The sequence below is a fragment of the Schistocerca nitens genome, chromosome 2 (genome assembly GCF_023898315.1).
Source record: "Schistocerca nitens isolate TAMUIC-IGC-003100 chromosome 2, iqSchNite1.1, whole genome shotgun sequence".
Classification (NCBI taxonomy): Eukaryota; Metazoa; Arthropoda; class Insecta; order Orthoptera; family Acrididae; genus Schistocerca; species Schistocerca nitens.
Genome location: NC_064615.1, coordinates 578,731,592 through 578,759,116, shown reverse-complemented (window position 1 = coordinate 578,759,116; position 27,525 = coordinate 578,731,592). Strand labels below are relative to the sequence as shown.

The window sequence follows — 27,525 nt, the reverse complement described above, 5'->3', positions numbered from 1 at the left end:
CTACAAACTAAGATGCATCCATAGTGTTGTTTTCTACATGGCCATGACAACCAACAAGCTGCCTGCCCGCAAGAATAGACACCAACAAACACTCACAAAAGAGACAGTTGGACCACCCAGTTGCTGAACAAGCTGCCCAACACAAGGTTCTTTACTTCAATGACTGCTTCACAGACTGCACCATCTGGGTCCTTCCTACCAACACCAGCTTACCTGGATTGCACATGTGGGAACACTCGCTGAGTACATATTATGTTCCCATAACACCCCTAGCCTAGCCTCAACTTTAACTAGTCCCATTCTTCACCTGCCAATCCCCTTCCTTGCTCCCACTCCAGAACTATACAGCCTTCTATTCCGCCATGGCACTCACTAGTTTTTTTCCCCTCCTCTGCTTCCGCCCCCCCCCCCCCCACCTCTGACTGCATCTAGCTGTCCTATCCTGTCCCCACAACATTACTGCATGCTCCTGAGCAGCCAGTATACCTTCCCTCACCCCCACACCACTAGCACCCTCCTCCCTGGCCAGCCTTCTTTTTATCACCTACAGATTGCTTCTCCCATCAGGCACAGATGCTGTGTGCAGTCTAGTCTCAGCAGCCAGAGACAGTGATCGTGTGTGAGGGTTGTGCTTGTGTTTTCTGCTTTAGCAATAGGACTTTTGGTCGAAAGCTCAAATGTGTAGCAGCCTTTTCGTTGTGCCCCTCTGCACTCAGTGTCTCCTATATATGGTGACTAGCAGTCTACCATTTTATAATACTGTCATTATTACATCCTGGATTTTCCATTATTTCATATGACTTGACACATGTTCAAGCTCTGTTCTGAAAATGGTATAGTGCTTACAACATTGTGTGATAAATCCACACACATTTCACAGACAATGAATGTCTCTGTGTGTTAGTGTAGTGAAACAAAAGTCCGTCATTGGCACCTGTCCTTTTGTGCACAGGAACAAAGCTCAAATAATTCTTTCCAATGCCTGTGCATATATTTGGAAAGGCTTGAAATAAAGTCTCACTTGTAAAAAAAAAAATCCATTACAGTTTTATTACACTTTTGTCTAATTTCTATTATTTTTTATGTTTTACTTTTTTGGTGATGGTTCTTTATGAAATCACTTTATATTACATTAATGAAATAGTATTATTTGTTTAATATACTGTGTTATATACTTTTGATTAAAACTTTGTATTCCCTTGCATTTCAATTTGGTGTGGATGTAAACATTAGGCTGCACTTCCAGTCATTTTGTTACCGTAAACTTTATTTGGCTGTCTGATTTGTTTCCTTTGCCAACTCAAAACCAAATCTTCACCTTTCACTCTAACCTAGACTTCGGGCAGCGTTACAGATCAGTTTGTAATCACATCCCAGCCCATACTACACTTTAACCCACTTTCCCACATTTTAAGTACCACAGAGTGATTTAGAGTCCTTTAGCTCTATGTTTAGTTAACTGCCTGTAACTGGTACACACAAAAATCTTTAGTCACTTTCAGCATTAAGTGAAATAAGGGAGCTCTAGATCACAACACATATTATTATGCAGGGGATTGAGAACCATACACATAAATCTCTCGCCATACTGTCAAAGACTGGTGTGTCAACCATATAAAGTCCTTTTTTATGCAGTTACCTAAAATGCACACACACACACACACACACACACACACACACACACAGATCTATAAAGGCACTTGTTCAATTACTGGCTAATATTTAGTTACATAGGATTATAATAAAAGTAATATAAAAACAGAAATAATTTTACTACTAGTCACAAAATTCCAATTGTTGTTAGGTAATGACGTGAATCCTACCTATTTGCTGCAAGGTTGTAAGGGCATGCTGCAAACTGATCCAATGTCACCCCTTTCCAGCTATCGCCTTTGTAGCACAAAGGCAGCTCTTCTCGAGTAGCTACATGACCACCACACCAGTGCCTTGAGTTTCGCCATGTGGCTCCCCGCTGTACATGACGAAATTCAGAAAGATATCGACTAATTGGCTCTCTCAACAATGTGATGTAAAAATACCTGAAAAAATTATAATTGTCAGACAACACTTAATTCTATAATAAATTAACCAAGAAACAGTAACTTTGCACCAACATACCGTCTTTTGACTTTATCACCTTCATTTTTGTCGAGTTCTGAATCCACACAACTAGTTAATTCTGTCCAGTCTGCGTGAAGCCCACATTTCCATCCCGTGGAGTACCTACTAAATAACCAAATTTCCTTGCGGTTTGGGCGAAAACAATAACAGCGTTTCCTTTTCCTTTGACATGTGCATGGCCTCTCCAAATCCAAGTCTCTCACCAAGTGCCTTCCAAATGACGTACCTCCTGTCTTTTGAATGTGCAGAAAGACCATAACGTCATGAGCTTTCATATCAAACTGGAAATTTTCATTAAGAACATCATCGTAACTTAGGCCTGGATTTGATAATTTCGAACTCAGTGGTTCTGAATGAGTTTGCAAAGGTTTTCCTAAATTATCTTGAATAGGCGTGCGAAACGTCCACTCCGACCAAGCGGTTTCTCGTGACGAGAGTGCGCAAACTTGATCTGGACAGAAGTACCCAAAATAAACAATACCTGTCACCGCCAATAAGACACATACAAATACAAATGTGCGAAATTTACTTTTGGGGCGGGATTCCATTTTGATCTCATAAGTGACGGACTCACGAAGTAGAAGTGCAAAATCACTATCAAAAACCTGGACTTCGACACTTTTCTTTGCCATTTCTTCATGCAGTGATTTTCATAAAAAATCCAGCCATTACTAAACGTTATACGTTTATAGTTCTTTCCAGGCGTGTGAAAGTTCCTTTTCCTCTTGCAGGGGAGGACATGCTTTCCCTCTGATAGACTGCTTCAGTAATCACATAGTTTACGATACGGAAATGACTATTTACTTTTGACATAAAACATTGTCAGTACCACACAACACAACAGCAGATGACATCTTTGTGACGCCAATCAAAGATAACAACTGCAATGTGTTTGTACTACCCTTGGTACTACCGCCATGGTACTACCAGCGTATAACTTTCTTCTATGCAATTCTTTTATTACTATTTGTGCGTAAATAGATCAGAGTGTGAAATTATTTAATAATAAAGTCTTCTCGAAGTGCTGAATACGGCGATTATCGCACTGTAAGCTGACGGTGACAGATGAGAAATATGTCGTGAAAGTTCGTAGTAGTCTTTCGCTTGGTACACTTTGGAAATTTGAATTTGCACGTGTATTTGTTTTGATATTGTGTTCCGTCACTGACGTGAAAGTTTCGCAGTGGAAAATGGTTCGAAAATTAAAATTTCACGAACAGAAACTCCTGAAGAAAGTTGACTTTATATCATGGGAAGCAGATAATAACATACATGAAGTTAAAGTCATGAGAAAATATTGTATTCGGAAGCGCGAGGATTACACGAAGTAAGTATGTTTTCAGAAACGTTAGTTGTGAACATTGTGTTGGATTTGCTTAAATTATTTTTCTTCTTATTTTTAAAACACTCTGACTGTCATAGCAGTATCCTGTTTTTAATTGTGTCCTAATGACTATAGGTGACAAAATAAACGAAATACAACTTGCAGATGTTTTTTTAATCAAGTTCTGGAAGGTGTAAGCTTACTCATGATTTTTTCACCGATTGTAGAGTGTTTCATTAGTTTACGCATTCAACATTATTTGAGTTCGTCTTCACCTTATGATTCACCACTACCAGTTTGACATCCGCTGCCAGAAGAAGGACGCCTCCAGACTTCTACACTTGTGGCATTGGTCTTGTGAGCTAGAAATTAGTGCAGAGAAATATATTTAATCGTGTAGTCTACGGTAATGTCATTGAATAAGACAATACCCATCTGAAACTTCCTGGCAGATTAAAACTGTGTGCCCGACCGAGACTCGAACTCGGGACCTTTGCCTTTCGCGGGCAAGTGCTCTACCAACTGAGCTACCGAAGCACGACTCACGCCCGGTACTCACAGCTTTACTTCTGCCAGTACCTCGTCTCCTACCTTCCAAACTTTACAGAAGCTCTCCTGCGAAACTTGCAGAACTAGCACTCCGCTGCAGAGTGAAAATCTCATTCTGGAAACATCCCCCAGGCTGTGGCTAAGCCATGTTTCCGCAATATCCTTTCTTTCAGGAGTGCTAGTTCTGCAAGGTTTGCAGGAGAGCTTCTGTAAAGTTTGGAAGGTAGGAGACGAGGTACTGGCAGAAGTAAAGCTGTGAGTACCGGGCGTGAGTCGTGCTTCGGTAGCTCAGTTGGTAGAGCACTTGCCCGCGAAAGGCAAAGGTCCCGAGTTCGAGTCTCGGTCGGGCACACAGTTTTAATCTGCCAGGAAGTTTCATATCAGCGCACACTCCGCTGCAGAGTGAAAATCTCATTCTGGAAACATCCCCCAGGCTGTGGCTAAGCCATGTCTCCGCAATATCCTTTCTTTCAGGAGTGCTAGTTCTGCAAGTTTCGCAGGAGAGTTTCTGTAAAGTTAGGTAGGAGACGAGGTACTGGCAGAAGTAAAGCTGTGAGTACCGGGTGTGAGTCGTGCTTCGGTAGCTCAGTTGGTAGAGCACTTGCCCGCGAAAGGCAAAGGTCCCGAGTTCGAGTCTCGGTCGGGCACGCAGTTTTAATCTGCCAGGAAGTTTCATATCAGCGCACACTCCGCTGCAGAGTGAAAATCTCATTCTGGAAACATCCCCCAGGCTGTGGCTAAGCCATGTCTCCGCAATATCCTTTCTTTCAGGAGTGCTAGTTCTGCAAGTTTCGCAGGAGAGCTTCTGTAAAGTTAGGTAGGAGACGAGGTACTGGCAGAAGTAAAGCTGTGAGTACCGGGCGTGAGTCGTGCTTCGGTAGCTCAGTTGGTAGAGCACTTGCCCGCCAAAGGCAAAGGTCCCGAGTTCGAGTCTCGGTCGGGCACACAGTTTTAATCTGCCAGGAAGTTTCATATCAGCGCACACTCCGCTGCAGAGTGAAAATCTCATTCTGGAAACATCCCCCAGGCTGTGGCTAAGCCATGTCTCCGCAATATCCTTTCTTTCAGGAGTGCTAGTTCTGCAAGTTTCGCAGGAGAGTTTCTGTAATGTTAGGTAGGAGACGAGGTACTGGCAGAAGTAAAGCTGTGAGTACCGGGCGTGAGTCGTGCTTCGGTAGCTCAGTTGGTAGAGCACTTGCCCGCGAAAGGCAAAGGTCCCGAGTTCGAGTCTCGGTCGGGCACACAGTTTTAATCTGCCAGGAAGTTTCATATCAGCGCACACTCCGCTGCAGAGTGAAAATCTCATTCTGGAAACATCCCCCAGGCTGTGGCTAAGCCATGTCTCCGCAATATCCTTTCTTTCAGGAGTGCTAGTTCTGCAAGTTTCGCAGGAGAGCTTCTGTAAAGTTAGGTAGGAGACGAGGTACTGGCAGAAGTAAAGCTGTGAGTACCGGGCGTGAGTCGTGCTTCGGTAGCTCAGTTGGTAGAGCACTTGCCCGCGAAAGGCAAAGGTCCCAAGTTCGAGTCTAGGTCGGGCACACAGTTTTAATCTGCCAGGAAGTTTCATATCAGCGCACACTCTGCTGCAGAGTGAAAATCTCATTCTGGATCAATACCCATCTAATGGTGTCTGTTTCACATGAGATTTGAAACATGCTAAAGTATGTCAACAACAACAGAAAAAAGATTTATACTAATTCCAAAAACACAAATGTGCTTTAATAGGCCTACGCAAATCAGACTTCTGACGTAATATTTTGGTAATACTATCATCTAAGTGTTAATATACTTTAAAAATGAAAACTTAAGTCTGGTACTGTGCCTTCTTTTTGTTACCGAACCCGTGTTAGATAATTTGTCCTTAACATCTGGTGTCAAAACAACAGATAGCCTAGTCTAGATTGAGTACTATGATGTATAAAACTGTAGTTTGAATACTCATGATTTTCAGGCAGTATTGAAGGGACTGTGAAATGATTGTACCAATCATGTGTAATATCCTGCAGTTTATTTTTCTTAACCAAGAAAAATACTGCTGATCATGCATAACTAAACAAAACTAGTGCTCAATTTTAAATAATAAAATAAAAATAAATCAATAAATAAAAGAAATAAAGAATTAAACAAATAATTAAACAAAAATGTGTCTCGCCAACAAAATTGTTGATGTGTGTGTTTGTACCCACCACGTTGAGGAAATGTGACCACAAGTATATGTTTTACGATTGTCAACAAAATTTTTCTTGCACTCTGAAACATACTGGTTGTTGTGTGTGTGTGTGTGTGTGTGTGTGTGTGTGTGTGTGTGTGTGTGTGTGGGTGGGTGGTAGGGAGGGGGGGGGGGTTCCCATCATCACAGAGGGACAGTTACATTAAGTTTTTCAGCAGTCAAAAGCTAACATAACAAGAACTATAAATATAAATAAATTTTATTTATTTGTTTTAGTTTTCAGTTCTTTATTTCGAATTTCATTGATCCATGTTGGGATGAATTCAAGGCTGTGGAATACCATCATGAAAAAGAAAGTTGCTACTCTCCATATAGCGGAGATACTGAGTTGCAGATAAGCACTACCAAAAGACCATTACAAATAAACTTTCGGCCAGCAAGGCCTTCGTCATCAAAAATACAACACACACACACACACACACACACACACACACACACACACACACACACACACAGAGAGAGAGAGAGAGAGAGAGAGAGAGAGAGAGAGAGAGAACTTGTGTGTGTGTGTGTGTGTGTGTGTGTGTGTGTGTGTGTGTGTGGGCGCGCGCGCGCTCGCGTGCGTGCGTGCGTGCGTGTTTCCGTGTGTGTCTGTTGTCTTCTTTTGACAAAGGCCTTCCTAGCCGAAAGTTTATTCATGACAGTCTTTTTGTTGTGGCTATCTGCGACTCAGCATCTCCGCTATATGGTGAGTAGCAACTTTCCTTTTCATAGTATTCTTCATTCCATCCTGGATTTTTCCATTGTTTGGCGGTCGTGTTATAGATTGATTGGTGATCATACGAATTGCTTTTTTTTTTTTTTATGTCTGAGCATCGAAGTTTGCCAACTGAGCTGTTTAACATGTTTAAAACTTTGTCACAAGTGGGGCAGCTAATAGACATAACACTGAATGCCCACTAAAGAGAACTCTGTGAATTCTGCACTTATTTCCTTTTAAAAACATTGAATTCACACTATTTGAACAATTATCTGTGTGATGAAATGTCAGCAAATGTTACATTATCGATACTTATTTATAAAATTGCAATAAAAAACCATCACAGGTGGAACAAAATTGCCATACATGGAAGTCATGTGAAGTAGACTCTGTTTTAAACTATAGATGATGCAGTAAGTAACATACTTAGTCATCACTTTATATAATAATAAAAATTCATTTAAAAATATAGAAATAAATGTGTAGGCAAGTTTTGCTATCTATCAATAATATAAATTTCAGTACTTAAGTCCTGAGTATCCAATTATGTTGGAGATAAGAGAACCACTTGTATGAACATCAAGAGCTCAGATGGAAACCCAGTTCTAAGCAAAGAAGGGAAAGCAGAAAGGTGGAAGGAGTATATAGAGGGTCTATACAAGGGCGATGTACTTGAGGACAATATTATGGAAATGGAAGAGGATGTAGATGAAGATGAAATGGGAGATACGATACTGCGTGAAGAGTTTGACAGAGCACTGAAAGACCTGAGTCGAAACAAGGCCCCCGGAGTAGACAACATTCCATTGGAACTACTGACGGCCTTGGGAGAGCCAGTCCTGACAAAACTCTACCATCTGGTGAGCAAGATGTATGAAACAGGTGAAATACCCTCAGACTTCAAGAAGAATATAATAATTCCAATCCCAAAGAAAGCAGGTGTTGACAGATGTGAGAATTACCGAACAATCAGTTTAATAAGCCACAGCTGCAAAATACTAACACGAATTCTTTACAGACGAATGGAAAAACTAGTAGAAGCCGACCTCGGGGAAGATCAGTTTGGATTCCGTAGAAATACTGGGACACGTGAGGCAATACTGACCTTACGACTTATCTTAGAAGAAAGATTAAGGAAAGGCAAACCTACGTTTCTAGCATTTGTAGACTTAGAGAAAGCTTTTGACAATGTTGACTGGAATACTCTCTTTCAAATTCTAAAGGTGGCAGGGGTAAAATACAGGGAGCGAAAGGCTATTTACAATTTGTACAGAAACCAGATGGCAGTTATAAGAGTCGAGGGACATGAAAGGGAAGCAGTGGTTGGGAAGGGAGTAAGACAGGGTTGTAGCCTCTCCCCGATGTTATTCAATCTGTATATTGAGCAAGCAGTAAAGGAAACAAAAGAAAAATTCGGAGTAGGTATTAAAATCCATGGAGAAGAAATAAAAACTTTGAGGTTCGCCGATGACATTGTAATTCTGTCAGAGACAGCAAAGGACTTGGAAGAGCAGTTGAATGGAATGGATGGTGTCTTGAAGGGAGGATATAAGATGAACATCAACAAAAGCAAAACGAGGATAATGGAATGTAGTCGAATTAAGTCGGGTGATGTTGAGGGTATTAGATTAGGAAATGAGACACTTGAAGTAGTAAAGGAGTTTTGCTATTTGGGGAGCAAAATAACTGATGATGGTCGAAGTAGAGAGGATATAAAATGTAGACTGGCAATGGCAAGGAAAGCGTTTCTGAAGAAGAGAAATTTGTTAACATCGAGTATAGATTTAAGTGTCAGGAAGTCATTTCTGAAAGTATTTGTATGGAGTGTAGCCATGTATGGAAGTGAAACATGGACGATAAATAGTTTGGACAAGAAGAGAATAGAAGCTTTCGAAATGTGGTGCTACAGAAGAATGCTGAAGATTAGATGGGTAGATCACATAACTAATGAGGAGGTACTGAACAGGATTGGGGAGAAGAGGAGTTTGTGGCACAACTTGACCAGAAGAAGGGATCGGTTGGTAGGACATGTTCTGAGGCATCAAGGGATCACCAATTTAGTATTGGAGGGCAGCGTGGAGGGTAAAAATCGTAGGGGGAGACCAAGAGATGCATACACTAAGCAGATTCAGAAGGATGTAGGTTGCAGTAGGTACTGGGAGATGAAGAAGCTTGCACATGATAGAGTAGCATGGAGAGCTGCATCAAACCAGTCTCAGGACTGAAGACCACAACAACAACAACAACAACATCCAATTATTGTAGTTTTGAAAAAAATCCACCACCAAAAAAGCTATGCAGATGACTATTCACCCACTTTCAGAAAGTGCAAATTACCTGAAAAATCATAATGTAAGGTGTTATTAACATGTTTGATGTTTGTATTGGGAGAATAGGAAGAACTTTTTCAAAGTGTGTATAGGGTATCTCCTTCTCATCAACTTTGAGCACCTTCTCTGAGTCCCTTACAGATCTTATATACAAAGGTAATCTTTATTTCTTACTTTTTATTCAATAATCCTCTGTGCAATTGCATTGTAACTGTATTTGGCTGATTTACTTCTTGCAATTTGAAACTTGAACAAAATAAATATGTTGTTGTTGTTGTGGTCTTCAGTCCTGAGACTGGTTTGATGCAGCTCTCCATGCTACTCTATCCTGTGCAAGCTTCTTCATCTCCCAGTACCTACTGCAACCTACATCCTTCTGAATCTGCTTAGTGTATTGATCTCTTGGTCTCCCTCTACGATTTTTACCCTCCAATGCTAAATTTGTGATCCCTTGATGCCTCAAAACATGTCCTACCAACCGATCCCTTCTTCTAGTCAAGTTGTGCCACAAACTTCTCTTCTCCCCAATCCTATTCAATACCTCCTCATTAGTTACGTGATCTACCCACCTTATCTTCAGCATTCTTCTGTAGCACCACATTTCGAAAACTTCTATTCTCTTCTTGTCCAAACTGGTTATCGTCCATGTTTCACTTTCATACATGGCTACACTCCATACAAATACTTTCAGAAACGACTTCCTGACACTTAAATCTATACTCGATGTTAACAAATTTCTCTTCTTCAGAAACGATTTCCTTGCCATTGCCAGTCTACATTTTATATCCTCTCTACTTCGACCATCATCAGTTATTTTACTCCCTAAATAGCAAAACTCCTTTACTACTTTAAGTGTCTCATTTCCTAATCTAATCCCCTCAGCATCACCCGATTTAATTTGACTACATTCCATTATCCTCATTTTGCTTTTGTTGATGTTCATCTTATATCCTCCTTTCAAGACACTGTCCATTCCGTTCAACTGCTCTTCCAAGTCCTTTGCTGTCTCTGACAGAATTACAATGTCATCGGCGAACCTCAAAGTTTTTACTTCTTCTCCATGAATTTTAATACCTACTCCGGATTTTTCTTTTGTTTCCTTTACTGCTTGCTCAATATACAGATTGAATAACATCGGGGAGAGGCTACAACCCTGTCTCACTCCTTTCCCAACCACTGCTTCCCTTTCATGCCCCTCGACTCTTATAACTGCCATCTGGTTTCTGTACAAATTGTAAATAGCCTTTCGCTCCCTGTATTTTACCCCTGCCACCTTCAGCATTTGAAAGAGAGTATTCCAGTTAACGTTGTCAAAAGCTTTCTCTAAGTCTACAAATGCTAGAAACGTAGTTTTGCCTTTTCTTAATCTTTCTTCTAAGATAAGTCGTAAGGTTAGTATTGCCTCACGTGTTCCAACATTTCTACGGAATCCAAACTGATCTTCCCCGAGGTCTGCTTCTAAGTTTTTCCATTCGTCTGAAGAATTCGAATTAGTATTTTGTAGCTGTGACTTATTAAACTGATAGTTCGGTAATTTTCACATCTGTCAACACCTGCTTTCTTTGGGATTGGAATTATTATATTCTTCTTGAAGTCTGTGGGTATTTCGCCTGTCTCATACATCTTGCTCACCAGATGGTAGAGTTTTGTCATGACCGGCTCTCCCAAGGCCATCAGTAGGTCTAATGGAATGTTGTCTACTCTCAGGCCTTGTTTCGACTCAGGTCTTTCAGTGCTCTGTCAAACTCTTCACGCAGTACCATATCTCCCATTTCATCTTCATCTACATCCTCTTCCATTTCCATAATATTGTCCTCAAGTACATCGCCCTTGTATAAACCCTCTATATACTCCTTCCACCTTTCTGCTTTCCCTTCTTTGCTTAGAACTGGGTTGCCATCTGAGCTCTTGATATTCATACAAGTGGTTTTCTTCTCTCCAAAGGTCTCTTTAATTTTCCTGTAGGCAGTATCTATCTTACCCCTAGTGAGACATTCTTGGCATAATCTTTTCCATTGCTAATTCCAAATCTGTATCTTGTTCAAAATGCGTGTCTGTATGTCTTCAAGATATGATTGTTCATCTCCCGGACTCTATATAGAAGAGAGAATGTACTCTGGGTGTAAGTTGAAAAGCTTGATTTCATTATCTGGATATTCTTTCTAAAGAAAAGCTTCCTTTACTGCCTTGTTCATACAGTGTTTCTGCAAGCTAAGTCTTTTCCTAGTTGCTAGATCTGCAATAGCTTTGACATCCGTCATACCAGACAACCACCTGCTGATTTTTGTCACTTGTGAAAAAGTTTAATATTTTGTAAATACTTTAGGATTAAGGAAGGCCACTTACCAAAAATCAGAAACATTTTGTCAAGAACAAAGTTGACAACCTAGTGGCACAACACACAGTTGAGCACAAAATGTCCAATTCAAAGGCACAATCTGAGCTATCAGGATCCTTCCCTCCACCACCTGCTTCTCTGAACTATATAGATGGGAGTTAACCTTATAGCATATCCTTTACTCCTTTAATCATACTGACCTCAAATTTCATGTAACCCATTGTCCCTACATCCTCCACCCAACAGTTCCCCCTTCCTCCATCCTGTCACCCCATTCCAGATTGTGCCCCACATCACCTTCATTGTGTGTTGCTGCAGTCGTGCCATCCCTTATATCTGCCACCCCTCCCTCTCACATAGTTAACCAGCAAGCAGCTGCCTCCCTCCTAGCCCCTAGCCTCCCACCCATCAGTTCTTCTCCCTGCCTCCCTCTCCCACTACGCATCCCCCCCCCCTTCCCCCAACACTACACCCCTACCACAACTAGTCCACCTTCTGCCAGATGACATAGCATTGGCATCGTCAGTGTATCTGGCACCATGTAGGGGCAAAGGTGTGTGTGTGTGTGTGTGTGTGTGTGTGTGTGTGTGTGTGTGTGTGTGTGTGTTGGTTTGGTGGGGGGGGGGGGTCAGCTTGTCATAGGATAAATCCAAAAGCTAGCAATTTTTCTTTGTTTTGTGTGTGCCTGTCAACAACTGAATGCTTTTAGTTGAGTGGTCTCCTTTAGTCCTAAAGTATTTACATTCTACAATAACTTTCCTACAAGTTTATTATTTTGAGCAGTTTATCAACTGTAGTTTACAAGATGAAGTTTTCTCGTCTACTTTTTAGTCAAGCTCCCCTTGCAAGATTTTTTTCACTGCTGAGTTTTCTGAGGTGCTGGAAAGAAACACCTTCTTTATCTGAGAATCAGTTTTGCCAAGGGACTGAAGACATTTATACGATTGTATCTGGAAAGCTTCAAGTGCAGATTTTATTTTAACCATGTATTTCCTTTTTCTTTCAGCTATGTTCTGATGATGATCAGTTACTAATCTTTTTCACAGAAGGATGCCTGTAACTTTGTTTTCCCATCTTCTTCTATCCATTTCTTTCATTTTCTTTATGGATGTAATATTTGCTGGCATGTTTCTCAAAGTTTTCTCACATGCTCTGCTAACATTTTTCCCCCATTTTGTGAATTAAATAGTAATCAGTATTATTGTAAACAATTAAGACACTAGTTACACCAACTGACCTAACCTAAAAATGACAAAGTATTAAATAGCCGAGGGTTGAGTACCATACCATAAAACTGTCATCGGTGCGACACAATTAGTTTCAACATTTCTACAGGGTCAGTCATATAATAAACACATATTTACGGCTCACTATATGTTTTTATTATAGTTTCTCACACCTAACCTAAAATAAATTTGTGTTAACTATCGATAGCGGACCATCAATTGATAGTATGCCTATACAGTTGCAAAGTTCAGTGATATTATCCCTGACTCAGTCTGTTTTCTCTCGACATTATTATTGTTAGTGAATTATAGTTTTGTAGCAGTGTATTGTAATAAATACATTTCATTATGTAAAGTGATTGCATGGCATTGTATTCACCAGGTATAGTGCTTCGTTCCGAAATGATGACGCTGATTTGTGGCACAGTGGTTAGCATACTGGACTCACACTCACCCATCCTTCCATAATCTAAGCTTGTCGTCTGCCTCTAATGACCTTGCTGTTGATGAAACATTAAACACTAATCTCCTCCTCCTCATTGTTTCTCTTATCTGCAAAATACATGTTGTGCATTTCTGGTTTTGCGTCAAGACCTGTAAACAATGGATCACATACTGCGTTGTGACTCAAACGCTGTGCTCCCAACTCCAACAGCGAACTCTGCCTACATCGCTTTTCCCACATTTGTGTGCACATGTACATTCACTTCATACTGGTGCTCCAGCACCTTATTTCACCTGGCCGATGCCGCCAGGGTGGGAACCACATGTTCTCACATCATTACATCCTGAACCACGCTTGTGTTCCCAGGCTCATTCGGTCTATCTGGACTGTGTATCACACAATTTCAAGCATGCATCCACATTGCCATATCAGCTTGCCGTCTCTATCTTCACTGCCCCAACAGCCTGTGAATTTTGCTTATCCACATATGGTGCAATGTTCTGCATGGTTGTCTGAACTGTTTCCTACAAACTCTCCAAACCATTCTCCGGTGACTGCACCAGTTAGATTCCCTTCCACTCCTGCTGCACCCCCCCCCTCCCCTCGGCACGAGCCCCACCACTCTTTGGTGAGTTTGTGCTGGACTACCATGGATCCCCAGCCTTTGCAGCTTCTCTTGCTTTCTGTGCTGCATGTCTGTCCTACTGCTCTTCTTTTTCCTCTGCCTTGGGAAACATGTCTTGGATATTTCTGGAAAGGTGTTCTGAAGTTTCGATAGCCTGGCATCAGGACAGTCCCTCATCTGTTTTTTTCTTTATGTCTTCATTCTCCATCTCCTCCCCTTCGTGCACTTTGGCATTCAAGGTTTCTCTTTGTTTCTTCTTCATCCCTGTGCACTCCTGAATGCCAGCCCAGGCATTTGACACATAATAAGGTACTGGGTAATGTATAATTCCCAGCCCTCAGTTGATGGTAGGGTTCACACGTAACCCCTGGCACAGAGCAGGCCGAGGGAGGGGTGATTGCCTGCACTTTTATCTTCCTAGTTCCCAGTTGGTCCCTCGTATCAGGAGTTAGGAAGGTGTGAACAATCACCTAAGGTGGTTGAGCCCCCTTCTGAGTGGGGCCCTCAGTTGGAGAGTGTGTGCCATCAGAGACACTGGCAATCATGGAGTATTTTTTTACAATTAGCCAATCAACATCTCAGTCTACATCTACTAAATGTAAACAGAATGAGGCTAAAGATTCAAAGATTCTCCCAGCTGCACCTCGGTTCTTCGTGGTATCAAGTACAAAATGATGTCAGCCCTTTGCTATGGTTAATCTGTTTATTATTCAGAAAGGTGCTGATGCAGTTGCAGGCCCTGTGAAATCCTGTTCTCGCTACATAATGGGACTTTGCGTGTGGAGACTGATTGTGATTTTCAGTCTCAACAACTGCTTACAGCTTCACTTCACGATGCCTGTCCTGTTCATGTCGAGGCCCATCAAATGCTCAATTCTTTCCATGGTGTTATTTACACTTGGCTGCTAGATGGTCTGGCTGAGGGAGAAATCCAAACTTCTCTCTCTGATCAGTGCGTCACTGCAGCCCATCAGCTAATGAATAAGGTTGATGCAAGCTTAGTGCCTACATGTACTCTTTTTCTCACATTTGATTTAGTAGTGCTTCCATTGAAGATTAAGGCAGGCAATGAAGTAATCACTGTCTGACCGTACATTCCTAACCAAGTGCATTGCTACTATTGTCAAAGTTATAACCACATGCATATGTCCTGTCAAAACATGGCCAAATGTATTACTTGTGGTAGATGCTCATGAGGGCAATTGCTCGCCTCCTTTTCCCAACATTATCAATTGTAATGGTGACCATTCCACCTTATCCCGTGAGTGCCTGGTGTACCTCAGTGAATGGGCCATCTAGAAGATCCAAGTGAAGGAAAAAGTACCCTACCATGTGGGTCGTAATTTGTTGGCTAGTTGAAAGCCCTGCATTTTACCATCCGGCAGTTATAGTACTGTTCTTGCCACTCCTCACTCCATGAAGGACATGGCCAAGCAGACTTGTGACCTGCAATTTAGTACTGCAGCTGTGAAATTGCCCAGTATCACAGTAGCATCCCCGTCTCTCCCTCCTCCAGCTGCACAACATGTGACCTACTATATTACTGGCAGGCCGGAAAGGACAAAAGGAATACCCCCACGAAGACTGTTTATATCCCTCCAGCCAACAAACTCTTGAGTTTCATCTACCAACCATAAAGGCTCTAAGAAATCGAACAGAGGCAGTCTTCTCTTTTTGCTCAATTCAGTGGTGTCGCCGTGTGACACCCTCACCCAGTTGACTTCTATTTCACCAAAGTGTACCGCCTACCATTTTTCTTTCCTGGAATCCACAAGCCGACCTAGGGAGATTGCTGACGCCTCTAGGTTTCATGGAACAGGATCCTTCAAAGACTGGCACTTGGCAGCTGCTGAGGTGGCTATCTTTCATTTGTTCCCTCCTCCCCATTCCCCATTATGTCTTTCCTCCAATGGAACACTTGTGGAAATTATATCCAACAAGGATGAATTACAGCTGCTCTTGGACTCGGAGCATCTGCTTATTTTCTGCCTCCAGGAAACAAAATTGCCTCCTCACAACCGCTTTGACCTCTTGTGTTTCCTTCCAGTCCACTTTGACCTTCTCCCTGAGGACGGCATTCCGTCTCATGGGGGAATCATGCTGCTCTTATGGGATGATGTCGATAGCCAAAACATCTCATTGAACAACTGCCTGGAAGCTGTTGCAGTCCACATTTTTCTTCCTTGTTTCACCTTTTCTCTTTGTAGGGTCTACACCCCTCCATCGTTTGCTATCACCAGGGCAGACTTACTCCAGTTTATTGGTTAGCTCCCTCACCTCTTTTTGCTGCTCGGCAATTTTAATGCCCATCATCCCCTTTGGGGCTCTTTGAGAACCTGTCTGAGAGGTTCCCTCTTGGCCAGCCTTCTCAGTCAACTCAACCTCATCTGTCTTAACACTAGAGCACCCACTTTCCTTTCCAACTCCATGCACATCTATTCCCATTTGGACCTCCAGGCCTGCCCTGCCCAGCTTGCCCATCGTCTCAAGTGGTCCATTCTCTCTGACACATACTTGAGTGACCATTTCCCATGCGCTATCCATTTGCTAATTCCTACCCCATTTGCATGTAAAGCCAATTGGCAGCTTTTTAAAGCTGACTGCTAACTTTGTTCCTCCCTGGAACCTTCGACAAACAATATTTCCCCAGTTGGCCAGGTAGAGCATCGTATGAATGTTATCCTTACTGCCGCCGAATGTTCCATACCTCACACTTCGTATGTACCACAGCTTGTTGTGGTTCCCTAGTGGACTGAGGCATGCCATGATGCGGATTGCATATGGGGATGTGCTATCCGCATTTTTAATGAATGTCCTACGATGGCAAACTGTATTTGTTATAAACAGTCTTTTGTGCAGTGTCGTCACATTCTTCAGGATAGCAAAAGAACCAGCTGGGTTTCATTTACTAGTTTTATTTACAGTTCCACTCCCTCTTCTGTCATGTGGGGCAACTTTCATCAGCTCTCTGGGACCAAGCTCCATTCTCTGATTTCTGGCCTGACCATAGTAGATGACGTCATTGTGGACCCTGTTGATATCTCAAATACCTTGGGCCACTGTTTTGCGGAGATCTTGAGCTGCACCCATATCACCCCACCTTCCTCCTCCAGAAATGAGCGAAGGAGGCTCGGGTGATATCCTTCTCCTCTGAGTCATAACTGCTACAATGCTGTCTTTACTATGAAGCAGTTGGACCATCCTCTAACTTCATCTCGATCTTCTGCCCCAGGGCTGGACAGTGATAACATTCAGATGTTGCAGCACCTTCCTCTTGCAGGCCAGTATTTTTCTCCTTCATATGTACAGTCGCATTTTGGCAGATGGCTCATTTCCCAGATACTTGCATGAAGCCACTGTCACACCCATACCTAAGCCAGGTAAGGATAATCTTCTAGCTACCACCTCCTTGCTCTCAACATCTGTATTTGCAAGGTGATTTTATTTTATTTATTTTACATGTCTAGTTCCATAAGACCAAATTGAGGATCAAATCTCCATGGCCGTAGAATAAGTCAGTACATGAAATTACAACAGAAAAGTAATAACAGATAAAATAAAATGTTTGTGAATCCTAAAAAGACATCGAGCTATAAGTTTATGTAAACTCAATCAACAATATACCACAGAAGTCACCTTAATTTTTCAAGGAACTCCGTGACAGAATAGGAGTGACCCATGAGAAAACTCTTCAGTTTGGATTTAAAAGCACTTGGGTTACTGTTAAGATTTTTGAATTCTTGTAGTCACTTACTGAAAATGGATGCAGTAGAATACGGCACCAAGAGGTTTGCAAACCTACACCACTTATTGTTCGAACCACCTGTTTCTGAGCCAAAAATACCCTTTGAGAATGGGAAGAGTTACCCAGAATATAATACCATACTCCATAGAAGAATGAAAATAGCAAAGATTACTTTTCATGTCGAACTGTCACTTACTTCAGATACTGTTCTAATAGTAAAAATGGTAGCATTAAGTCTTTGTACAAGATCCTGGACACGGGCCTTCCACAACAGTTTATCATCTGTCTGAACACCTAGAAAATTGAACTGTAGTCACACTAATCACATTCCCACTCTGTGTGTGTGTGGGGGGGGGGGGGGGTCAGGTTTTGTTGAATTGTGTGTTAGAAACTGTAAAAACTGTGTCTTTCTGTGATTTAGCTTGAGCTCATTTTCTGCGAGCCATTAACTTATGTTTTGAACTGCCCTATTTGAAATAGTGCCAACATTGCGCACAACATCCATTAGATTAGATTCAGTTTTTGTTCCATAGACCCAAAAAATGAGATAATTCCCGTGGGTGTGGAACATGTCAGAAAGTATAACATAAAACATTTGAATATAATACTTACTACTCTGATCATTTGTCAGGAGATTGCTGAAATAGGTGAATACAGTATGGTAAACTGGAACAGCTAATATTTACAGAATTAACACACTGTTGGAATGAAACATTGTTATGCACTATTAACAAATTTATCACACCTAATCTTGACTATTGTGACCAAGTGCTGTCAAAACTGAAATCTAACCGACATTTTTACTTAAGCTGGCTTAACAGTCTCTGTTACGATATTCATCTATAGAGTAGAAGGAGCCGCCTAACAAAAAGTCTTTCAAACTCTGTGCTTTATCTGAAACCAAGTTTTTAATGGTTGCTAATTTATTGAAAATGTGTGTGCCTGAATATTGAACCCCTTTTTGGACCAAGGTAAGTGATTTTAGGTCTTTATGTAGATCATTCTTATTCTTAGTATTGATATTATGCATTGAACTATTCGTTGGAAATACTTGCAACAAATTTCATTAAGAAATAACTGTGCTGTGGTTAGAATACAAAGTTCCTTGAATAGGTTTCTACATGATCGTCTTGAATTTACACCACAAATGATTCTTATCACACACTTTTGCACCCTAAAAACTTTTGCTCAGTTTGATGAGTTGCCTCAGAATATGATCCCTTACTACACAATAGAATGAAAATAAGCAAAGTATGCAAAACAAAGATGATATGACTTACCAAATGAAAGCGCTGGCATGTTGATAGACACACAAACAAACACAAACATACACACAAAATTCAAGCTTTCACAACCAACGGTTGCTTCATCAGGAAAGAGGGAAGGAGAGGAAAAGACGAAAGGATGTGGGTTTTAAGGGAGAGGGTAAGGAGTCATTCCAATTCCGGGAGCGGAAAGACTCTCGGGATTGGAATGACTCCTTACCCTCTCCCTTAAAACCCACATCCTTTCGTCTTTTCCTCTCCTTCCCTCTTTCCTGATGAAGCAACCGTTGGTTGCGAAAGCTTGAATTTTGTGTGTATGTTTGTGTTGCTATTGACATGCCAGCGCTTTCGTTATATATATATATATATTAGAGGGAAACATTCCACGTGGGAAAAATATATCTAAAAACAAAGATGATGTGACTTACCGAACGAAAGCGCTGGCAGGTCGATAGACACACAAACACAAACACACACACAAAATTCAAGCTTTCGCAACAAACTGTTGCCTCATCAGGAAAGACGAAAGGATGTGGGTTTTAAGGGAGAGGGTAAGGAGTCATTCCAATCCCGGGAGCGGAAAGACTTACCTTAGGGGGAAAAAAGGACAGGTATACACTCGCGCACACACACACATATCCATCCACACATATACAGACACAAGCAGACATATTTAGAGACAAAGAGTTTGGGCAGAGATGTCAGTCGAAGCGGAAGTGAAGAGGCAAAGATGATGTTGAATGACAGGTGAGGTATGAGTGGCGGCAACTTGAAATTAGCGGAGATTGAGGCCTGGTGGGTAACGGGAAGAGAGGATATATTGAAGAGCAAGTTCCCATCTCCGGAGTTCAGATAGGTTGGTGTTGGTGGGAAGTATCCAGATAACCCGGATGGTGTAACACTGTGCCAAGATGTGCTGGCCGTGCACCAAGGCATGTTTAGCCACAGGGCGATCCTCATTACCAACAAACACTGTCTGCCTGTGTCCATTCATGCGAATGGACAGTTTGTTGCTGGTCATTCCCACATAGAATGCATCACAGTGTAGGCAGGTCAGTTGGTAAATCACGTGGGTGCTTTCACATGTGGCTCTGCCTTTGATCGTGTACACCTTCCGGGTTACAGGACTGGAGTAGGTGGTGGTGGGAGGGTGCATGGGACAGGTTTTACACCGGGGGCGGTTACAAGGATAAGAGCCAGAGGGTAGGGAAGGTAGTTTGGGGATTTCATGGGGATGAACTAACAGGTTACGAAGGATGCAATTTAGTACTGCAGTTGTGAAATTGCCCAGTATCACAGTAGCATCCCCGTCTCTCCCTCCTCCAGCTGCACAACATGTGACCTACTATATTACTGGCAGGCCGGAAAGGACAAAAGGAATACCCCCACGAAGACTGTTTATATCCCTCCAGCCAACAAACTCTTGAGTTTCATCTACCAACCATAAAGGCTCTAAGAAATCGAACAGAGGCAGTCTTCTCTTTTTGCTCAATTCAGTGGTGTCGCCGTGTGACACCCTCACCCAGTTGACTTCTATTTCACCAAAGTGTACCGCCTACCATTTTTCTTTCCTGGAATCCACAAGCCGACCTAGGGAGATTGCTGACGCCTCTAGGTTTCATGGAACAGGATCCTTCAAAGACTGGCACTTGGCAGCTGCTGAGGTGGCTATCTTTCATTTGTTCCCTCCTCCCCATTCCCCATTATGTCTTTCCTCCAATGGAACACTTGTGGAAATTATATCCAACAAGGATGAATTACAGCTGCTCTTGGACTCGGAGCATCTGCTTATTTTCTGCCTCCAGGAAACAAAATTGCCTCCTCACAACCGCTTTGACCTCTTGTGTTTCCTTCCAGTCCACTTTGACCTTCTCCCTGAGGACGGCATTCCGTCTCATGGGGGAATCATGCTGCTCTTATGGGATGATGTCGATAGCCAAAACATCTCATTGAACAACTGCCTGGAAGCTGTTGCAGTCCACATTTTTCTTCCTTGTTTCACCTTTTCTCTTTGTAGGGTCTACACCCCTCCATCGTTTGCTATCACCAGGGCAGACTTACTCCAGTTTATTGGTTAGCTCCCTCACCTCTTTTTGCTGCTCGGCAATTTTAATGCCCATCATCCCCTTTGGGGCTCTTTGAGAACCTGTCTGAGAGGTTCCCTCTTGGCCAGCCTTCTCAGTCAACTCAACCTCATCTGTCTTAACACTAGAGCACCCACTTTCCTTTCCAACTCCATGCACATCTATTCCCATTTGGACCTCCAGGCCTGCCCTGCCCAGCTTGCCCATCGTCTCAAGTGGTCCATTCTCTCTGACACATACTTGAGTGACCATTTCCCATGCGCTATCCATTTGCTAATTCCTACCCCATTTGCATGTAAAGCCAATTGGCAGCTTTTTAAAGCTGACTGCTAACTTTGTTCCTCCCTGGAACCTTCGACAAACAATATTTCCCCAGTTGGCCAGGTAGAGCATCGTATGAATGTTATCCTTACTGCCGCCGAATGTTCCATACCTCACACTTCGTATGTACCACAGCTTGTTGTGGTTCCCTAGTGGACTGAGGCATGCCATGATGCGGATTGCATATGGGGATGTGCTATCCGCATTTTTAATGAATGTCCTACGATGGCAAACTGTATTTGTTATAAACAGTCTTTTGTGCAGTGTCGTCACATTCTTCAGGATAGCAAAAGAACCAGCTGGGTTTCATTTACTAGTTTTATTTACAGTTCCACTCCCTCTTCTGTCATGTGGGGCAACTTTCATCAGCTCTCTGGGACCAAGCTCCATTCTCTGATTTCTGGCCTGACCATAGTAGATGACGTCATTGTGGACCCTGTTGATATCTCAAATACCTTGGGCCACTGTTTTGCGGAGATCTTGAGCTGCACCCATATCACCCCACCTTCCTCCTCCAGAAATGAGCGAAGGAGGCTCGGGTGATATCCTTCTCCTCTGAGTCATAACTGCTACAATGCTGTCTTTACTATGAAGCAGTTGGACCATCCTCTAACTTCATCTCGATCTTCTGCCCCAGGGCTGGACAGTGATAACATTCAGATGTTGCAGCACCTTCCTCTTGCAGGCCAGTATTTTTCTCCTTCATATGTACAGTCGCATTTTGGCAGATGGCTCATTTCCCAGATACTTGCATGAAGCCACTGTCACACCCATACCTAAGCCAGGTAAGGATAATCTTCTAGCTACCACCTCCTTGCTCTCAACATCTGTATTTGCAAGGTGATTTTATTTTATTTATTTTACATGTCTAGTTCCATAAGACCAAATTGAGGATCAAATCTCCATGGCCGTAGAATAAGTCAGTACATGAAATTACAACAGAAAAGTAATAACAGATAAAATAAAATGTTTGTGAATCCTAAAAAGACATCGAGCTATAAGTTTATGTAAACTCAATCAACAATATACCACAGAAGTCACCTTAATTTTTCAAGGAACTCCGTGACAGAATAGGAGTGACCCATGAGAAAACTCTTCAGTTTGGATTTAAAAGCACTTGGGTTACTGTTAAGATTTTTGAATTCTTGTAGTCACTTACTGAAAATGGATGCAGTAGAATACGGCACCAAGAGGTTTGCAAACCTACACCACTTATTGTTCGAACCACCTGTTTCTGAGCCAAAAATACCCTTTGAGAATGGGAAGAGTTACCCAGAATATAATACCATACTCCATAGAAGAATGAAAATAGCAAAGATTACTTTTCATGTCGAACTGTCACTTACTTCAGATACTGTTCTAATAGTAAAAATGGTAGCATTAAGTCTTTGTACAAGATCCTGGACACGGGCCTTCCACAACAGTTTATCATCTGTCTGAACACCTAGAAAATTGAACTGTAGTCACACTAATCACATTCCCACTCTGTGTGTGTGTGGGGGGGGGGGGGGGGTCAGGTTTTGTTGAATTGTGTGTTAGAAACTGTAAAAACTGTGTCTTTCTGTGATTTAGCTTGAGCTCATTTTCTGCGAGCCATTAACTTATGTTTTGAACTGCCCTATTTGAAATAGTGCCAACATTGCGCACAACATCCATTAGATTAGATTCAGTTTTTGTTCCATAGACCCAAAAAATGAGATAATTCCCGTGGGTGTGGAACATGTCAGAAAGTATAACATAAAACATTTGAATATAATACTTACTACTCTGATCATTTGTCAGGAGATTGCTGAAATAGGTGAATACAGTATGGTAAACTGGAACAGCTAATATTTACAGAATTAACACACTGTTGGAATGAAACATTGTTATGCACTATTAACAAATTTATCACACCTAATCTTGACTATTGTGACCAAGTGCTGTCAAAACTGAAATCTAACCGACATTTTTACTTAAGCTGGCTTAACAGTCTCTGTTACGATATTCATCTATAGAGTAGAAGGAGCCGCCTAACAAAAAGTCTTTCAAACTCTGTGCTTTATCTGAAACCAAGTTTTTAATGGTTGCTAATTTATTGAAAATGTGTGTGCCTGAATATTGAACCCCTTTTTGGACCAAGGTAAGTGATTTTAGGTCTTTATGTAGATCATTCTTATTCTTAGTATTGATATTATGCATTGAACTATTCGTTGGAAATACTTGCAACAAATTTCATTAAGAAATAACTGTGCTGTGGTTAGAATACAAAGTTCCTTGAATAGGTTTCTACATGATCGTCTTGAATTTACACCACAAATGATTCTTATCACACACTTTTGCACCCTAAAAACTTTTGCTCAGTTTGATGAGTTGCCTCAGAATATGATCCCTTACTACACAATAGAATGAAAATAAGCAAAGTATGCAAAACAAAGATGATATGACTTACCAAATGAAAGCGCTGGCATGTTGATAGACACACAAACAAACACAAACATACACACAAAATTCAAGCTTTCACAACCAACGGTTGCTTCATCAGGAAAGAGGGAAGGAGAGGAAAAGACGAAAGGATGTGGGTTTTAAGGGAGAGGGTAAGGAGTCATTCCAATTCCGGGAGCGGAAAGACTCTCGGGATTGGAATGACTCCTTACCCTCTCCCTTAAAACCCACATCCTTTCGTCTTTTCCTCTCCTTCCCTCTTTCCTGATGAAGCAACCGTTGGTTGCGAAAGCTTGAATTTTGTGTGTATGTTTGTGTTGCTATTGACATGCCAGCGCTTTCGTTATATATATATATATTAGAGGGAAACATTCCACGTGGGAAAAATATATCTAAAAACAAAGATGATGTGACTTACCGAACGAAAGCGCTGGCAGGTCGATAGACACACAAACACAAACACACACACAAAATTCAAGCTTTCGCAACAAACTGTTGCCTCATCAGGAAAGACGAAAGGATGTGGGTTTTAAGGGAGAGGGTAAGGAGTCATTCCAATCCCGGGAGCGGAAAGACTTACCTTAGGGGGAAAAAAGGACAGGTATACACTCGCGCACACACACACATATCCATCCACACATATACAGACACAAGCAGACATATTTAGAGACAAAGAGTTTGGGCAGAGATGTCAGTCGAAGCGGAAGTGAAGAGGCAAAGATGATGTTGAATGACAGGTGAGGTATGAGTGGCGGCACATCTTGGCACAGTGTTACACCATCCGGGTTATCTGGATACTTCCCACCAACACCAACCTATCCGAACTCCGGAGATGGGAACTTGCTCTTCAATATATCCTCTCTTCCCGTTACCCACCAGGCCTCAATCTCCGCTAATTTCGCCGTGCACCAAGGCATGTTTAGCCACAGGGCGATCCTCATTACCAACAAACACTGTCTGCCTGTGTCCATTCATGCGAATGGACAGTTTGTTGCTGGTCATTCCCACATAGAATGCATCACAGTGTAGGCAGGTCAGTTGGTAAATCACGTGGGTGCTTTCACATGTGGCTCTGCCTTTGATCGTGTACACCTTCCGGGTTACAGGACTGGAGTAGGTGGTGGTGGGAGGGTGCATGGGACAGGTTTTACACCGGGGGCGGTTACAAGGATAAGAGCCAGAGGGTAGGGAAGGTAGTTTGGGGATTTCATGGGGATGAACTAACAGGTTACGAAGGTTAGGTGGACGGCGGAAAGACACTCTTGGTGGAGTGGGCAGGATTTCATGAAGGATGGATCTCATTTCAGGGCAGGATTTGAGGAAGTCGTATCCTTGCTGGAGAGCCACATTCAGAGTCTGGTCCAGTCCCGGAAAGTATCCTGTCACAAGTGGGGCACTTTTGTGGTTCTTCTGTGGGGGATTCTGGGTTCGAGGGGATGAGGAAGTGGCTCTGGTTATTTGCTTCTGTACCAGGTCGGGAGGGTAGTTGCGAGATGCGAAAGCTGTTGTCAGGTTGTTGGTGTAATGGTTCAGGGATTCCGGACTGGAGCAGATTCGTTTGCCACGAAGACCTAGGCTGTAGGGAAGGGACCGTTTGATGTGGAATGGGTGGCAGCTGTCATAATGGAGGTACTGTTGCTTGTTGGTGGGTTTGATGTGGACGGACGTGTCAAGCTGGCCATTGGACAGGTGGAGGTCAATGTCAAGGAAAGTGGCATGGGATTTGGAGTAGGACCAGGTGAATCTGATGGAACCAAAGGAGTTGAGGTTGGAGAGGAAATACTGAAGTTCTTCTTCACTGTGAGTCCAGATCATGAAGATGTCGTCAATAAATCTGTACCAAACTTTGGGTTGGCAGGCCTGGGTAACCAAGAAGGCTTCCTCTAAGCGACCCATGAATAGGTTGGCATACGAGGGGGCCATCCTGGTACCCATGGCTGTTCCCTTTAATTGTTGGTATGTCTGGCCTTCAAAAGTGAAGAAGTTGTGGGTCAGGATGAAGCTGGCTAAGGTGACCCCACCGACACCCCGCACCCCTACCTTCTTCCTAAAATCCACAAACCCAATCATCCTGGCCGCCCCATTGTAGCTGGTTACCAAGCCCCCACAGAACGTATCTCTGCCTACGTAGATCAACACCTTCAACCCATTACATGCAGTCTCCCATCGTTCATCAAAGACACCAACCACTTTCTCGAACGCCTGGAATCCTTACCCAATCTGTTACCCCCGGAAACCATCCTTGTAACCATTGATGCCACTTCCTTATACACAAATATTCTGCACGTCCAGTACCTCGCTGCGATGGAGCACTTCCTTTCACGCCGATCACCTGCCACCCTACCTAAAACCTCTTTCCTCATCACCTTCAAGCTTTCGCAACAAACTGTTGCCTTATCAGGAAAGAGGGAAAGACGAAAGGATGTGGGTTTTACGGGAGAGGGTAAGGAGTCATTCCAATCCTGGGAGCGGAAAGACTTACCTTAGGGGGAAAAAAGGACAGGTATACACTCGCACACACACACATATCCATCCACACATATACAGACACAAGCAGACATATTTAAAGACAAAGAGTTTGGGCAGAGATGTCAGTCGAGGCGGAAGTGAAGAGGCAAGGATGATGTTGAATGACAGGTGAGGTATGAGTGGCAGCAACTTGAAATTAGCGGAGATTGAGGCCTGGTGGGTAACGGGAAGAGAGGATATATTGAAGAGCAAGTTCCCATCTCCGGAGTTCGGATAGGTTGGTGTTGGTGGGAAGTATACAGATAACCCGGACGGTGTAACACTGTGCCAAGATGTGCTGGCCGTGCACCAAGGCATGTTTAGCCACAGGGTGATCCTCATTACCAACAAACACTGTCTGCCTGTGTCCATTCATGCGAATGGACAGTTTGTTGCTGGTCATTCCCACATAGAATGCATCACAGTGTAGGCAGGTCAGTTGGTAAATCACGTGGGTGCTTTCACATGTGGCTCTGCCTTTGATCGTGTACACATCCTTTCGTCTTTCCCTCTCCTTCCCTCTTTCCTGATGAGGCAACAGTTTGTTGCGAAAGCTTGAATTTTGTGTGTGTGTTTGTGTTTGTTTGTGTGTCTATCGACCTGCCAGCGCTTTCGTTCGGTAAGTCACATCATCTTTGTTTTTAGATATATTTTTCCCACGTGGAATGTTTCCCTATATATATATATATATATATATATATATATATATATATATATATATATATATTCAAAGATATGTCTGCTTGTGTCTGTATATGTGTGGATGGATATATATATATGTGTGTGTGTGTGTGTGTGTGTGTGTGTGTGTGTGTGTGTGTGTGTGTGCGTGTGCGTGTGCGTGTGTGTGCGTGTGTGTGTGAGTGCGCGCGCGCGAGTGTATACCCGTCCTTTTTTCCCCCTAAGGTAAGTCTTTCCGCTCCCGGGATTGGAATGACTCCTTACTGTGTGCCCGACCGAGACTCGAACTCGGGACCTTTTAATCTGCCAGGAAGTTTCATATCAGCGCACACTCCGCTGCAGAGTGAAAATCTCATTCTGGAAACATCCCTCAGGCTGTGGCTAAGCCATGTCTCCGCAATATCCTTTCTTTCAGGAGTGCTAGTTCTGCAATGTTTGCAGGAGAGCTTCTGTAAAGTTTGGAAGGTAGGAGACGAGGTACTGGCAGAAGTAAAGCTGTGAGTACCGGGCGTGAGTCGTGCTTCGGTAGCTCAGTTGGTAGAGCACTTGCCCGCGAAAGGCAAAGGTCCCGAGTTCGAGTCTCGGTCGGGCACACAGTTTTAATCTGCC

General features: G+C 42.6%; 2 protein-coding genes and 1 non-coding gene across 3 annotated transcripts in view; 2 read left to right on the top strand and 1 right to left on the bottom strand.

Annotated features, from left to right (window-relative positions):
• The window catches only part of LOC126236630 (heparan-sulfate 6-O-sulfotransferase 2), a 43,948-nt gene extending 40,970 nt beyond the window's left edge, over positions 1-2,978 (bottom strand). The window contains exons 1-2 of the mRNA XM_049946078.1: positions 2,119-2,978; positions 1,824-2,039 (exon numbers count right to left, since the gene is read on the bottom strand). Coding sequence (XP_049802035.1) covers positions 1,824-2,039; positions 2,119-2,753 — 851 coding nt within the window. The 5' untranslated portion in view covers positions 2,754-2,978. The remainder of the gene's footprint in view (positions 1-1,823; positions 2,040-2,118) is intronic.
• A 143-nt stretch (positions 2,979-3,121) lies between these two features.
• Positions 3,122-27,525, top strand: part of LOC126236629 (U3 small nucleolar ribonucleoprotein protein IMP3) — a 122,483-nt gene continuing 98,079 nt past the window's right edge. Inside the window, exon 1 of the mRNA XM_049946077.1 lies at positions 3,122-3,448. Within this exon, the coding sequence (XP_049802034.1) occupies positions 3,312-3,448 (137 nt within the window). The 5' untranslated portion in view covers positions 3,122-3,311. The remainder of the gene's footprint in view (positions 3,449-27,525) is intronic.
• Positions 4,865-4,939, top strand: Trnaw-cca (transfer RNA tryptophan (anticodon CCA)). The gene has a single exon. It is a non-coding gene; the product is annotated as a tRNA-Trp (tRNA).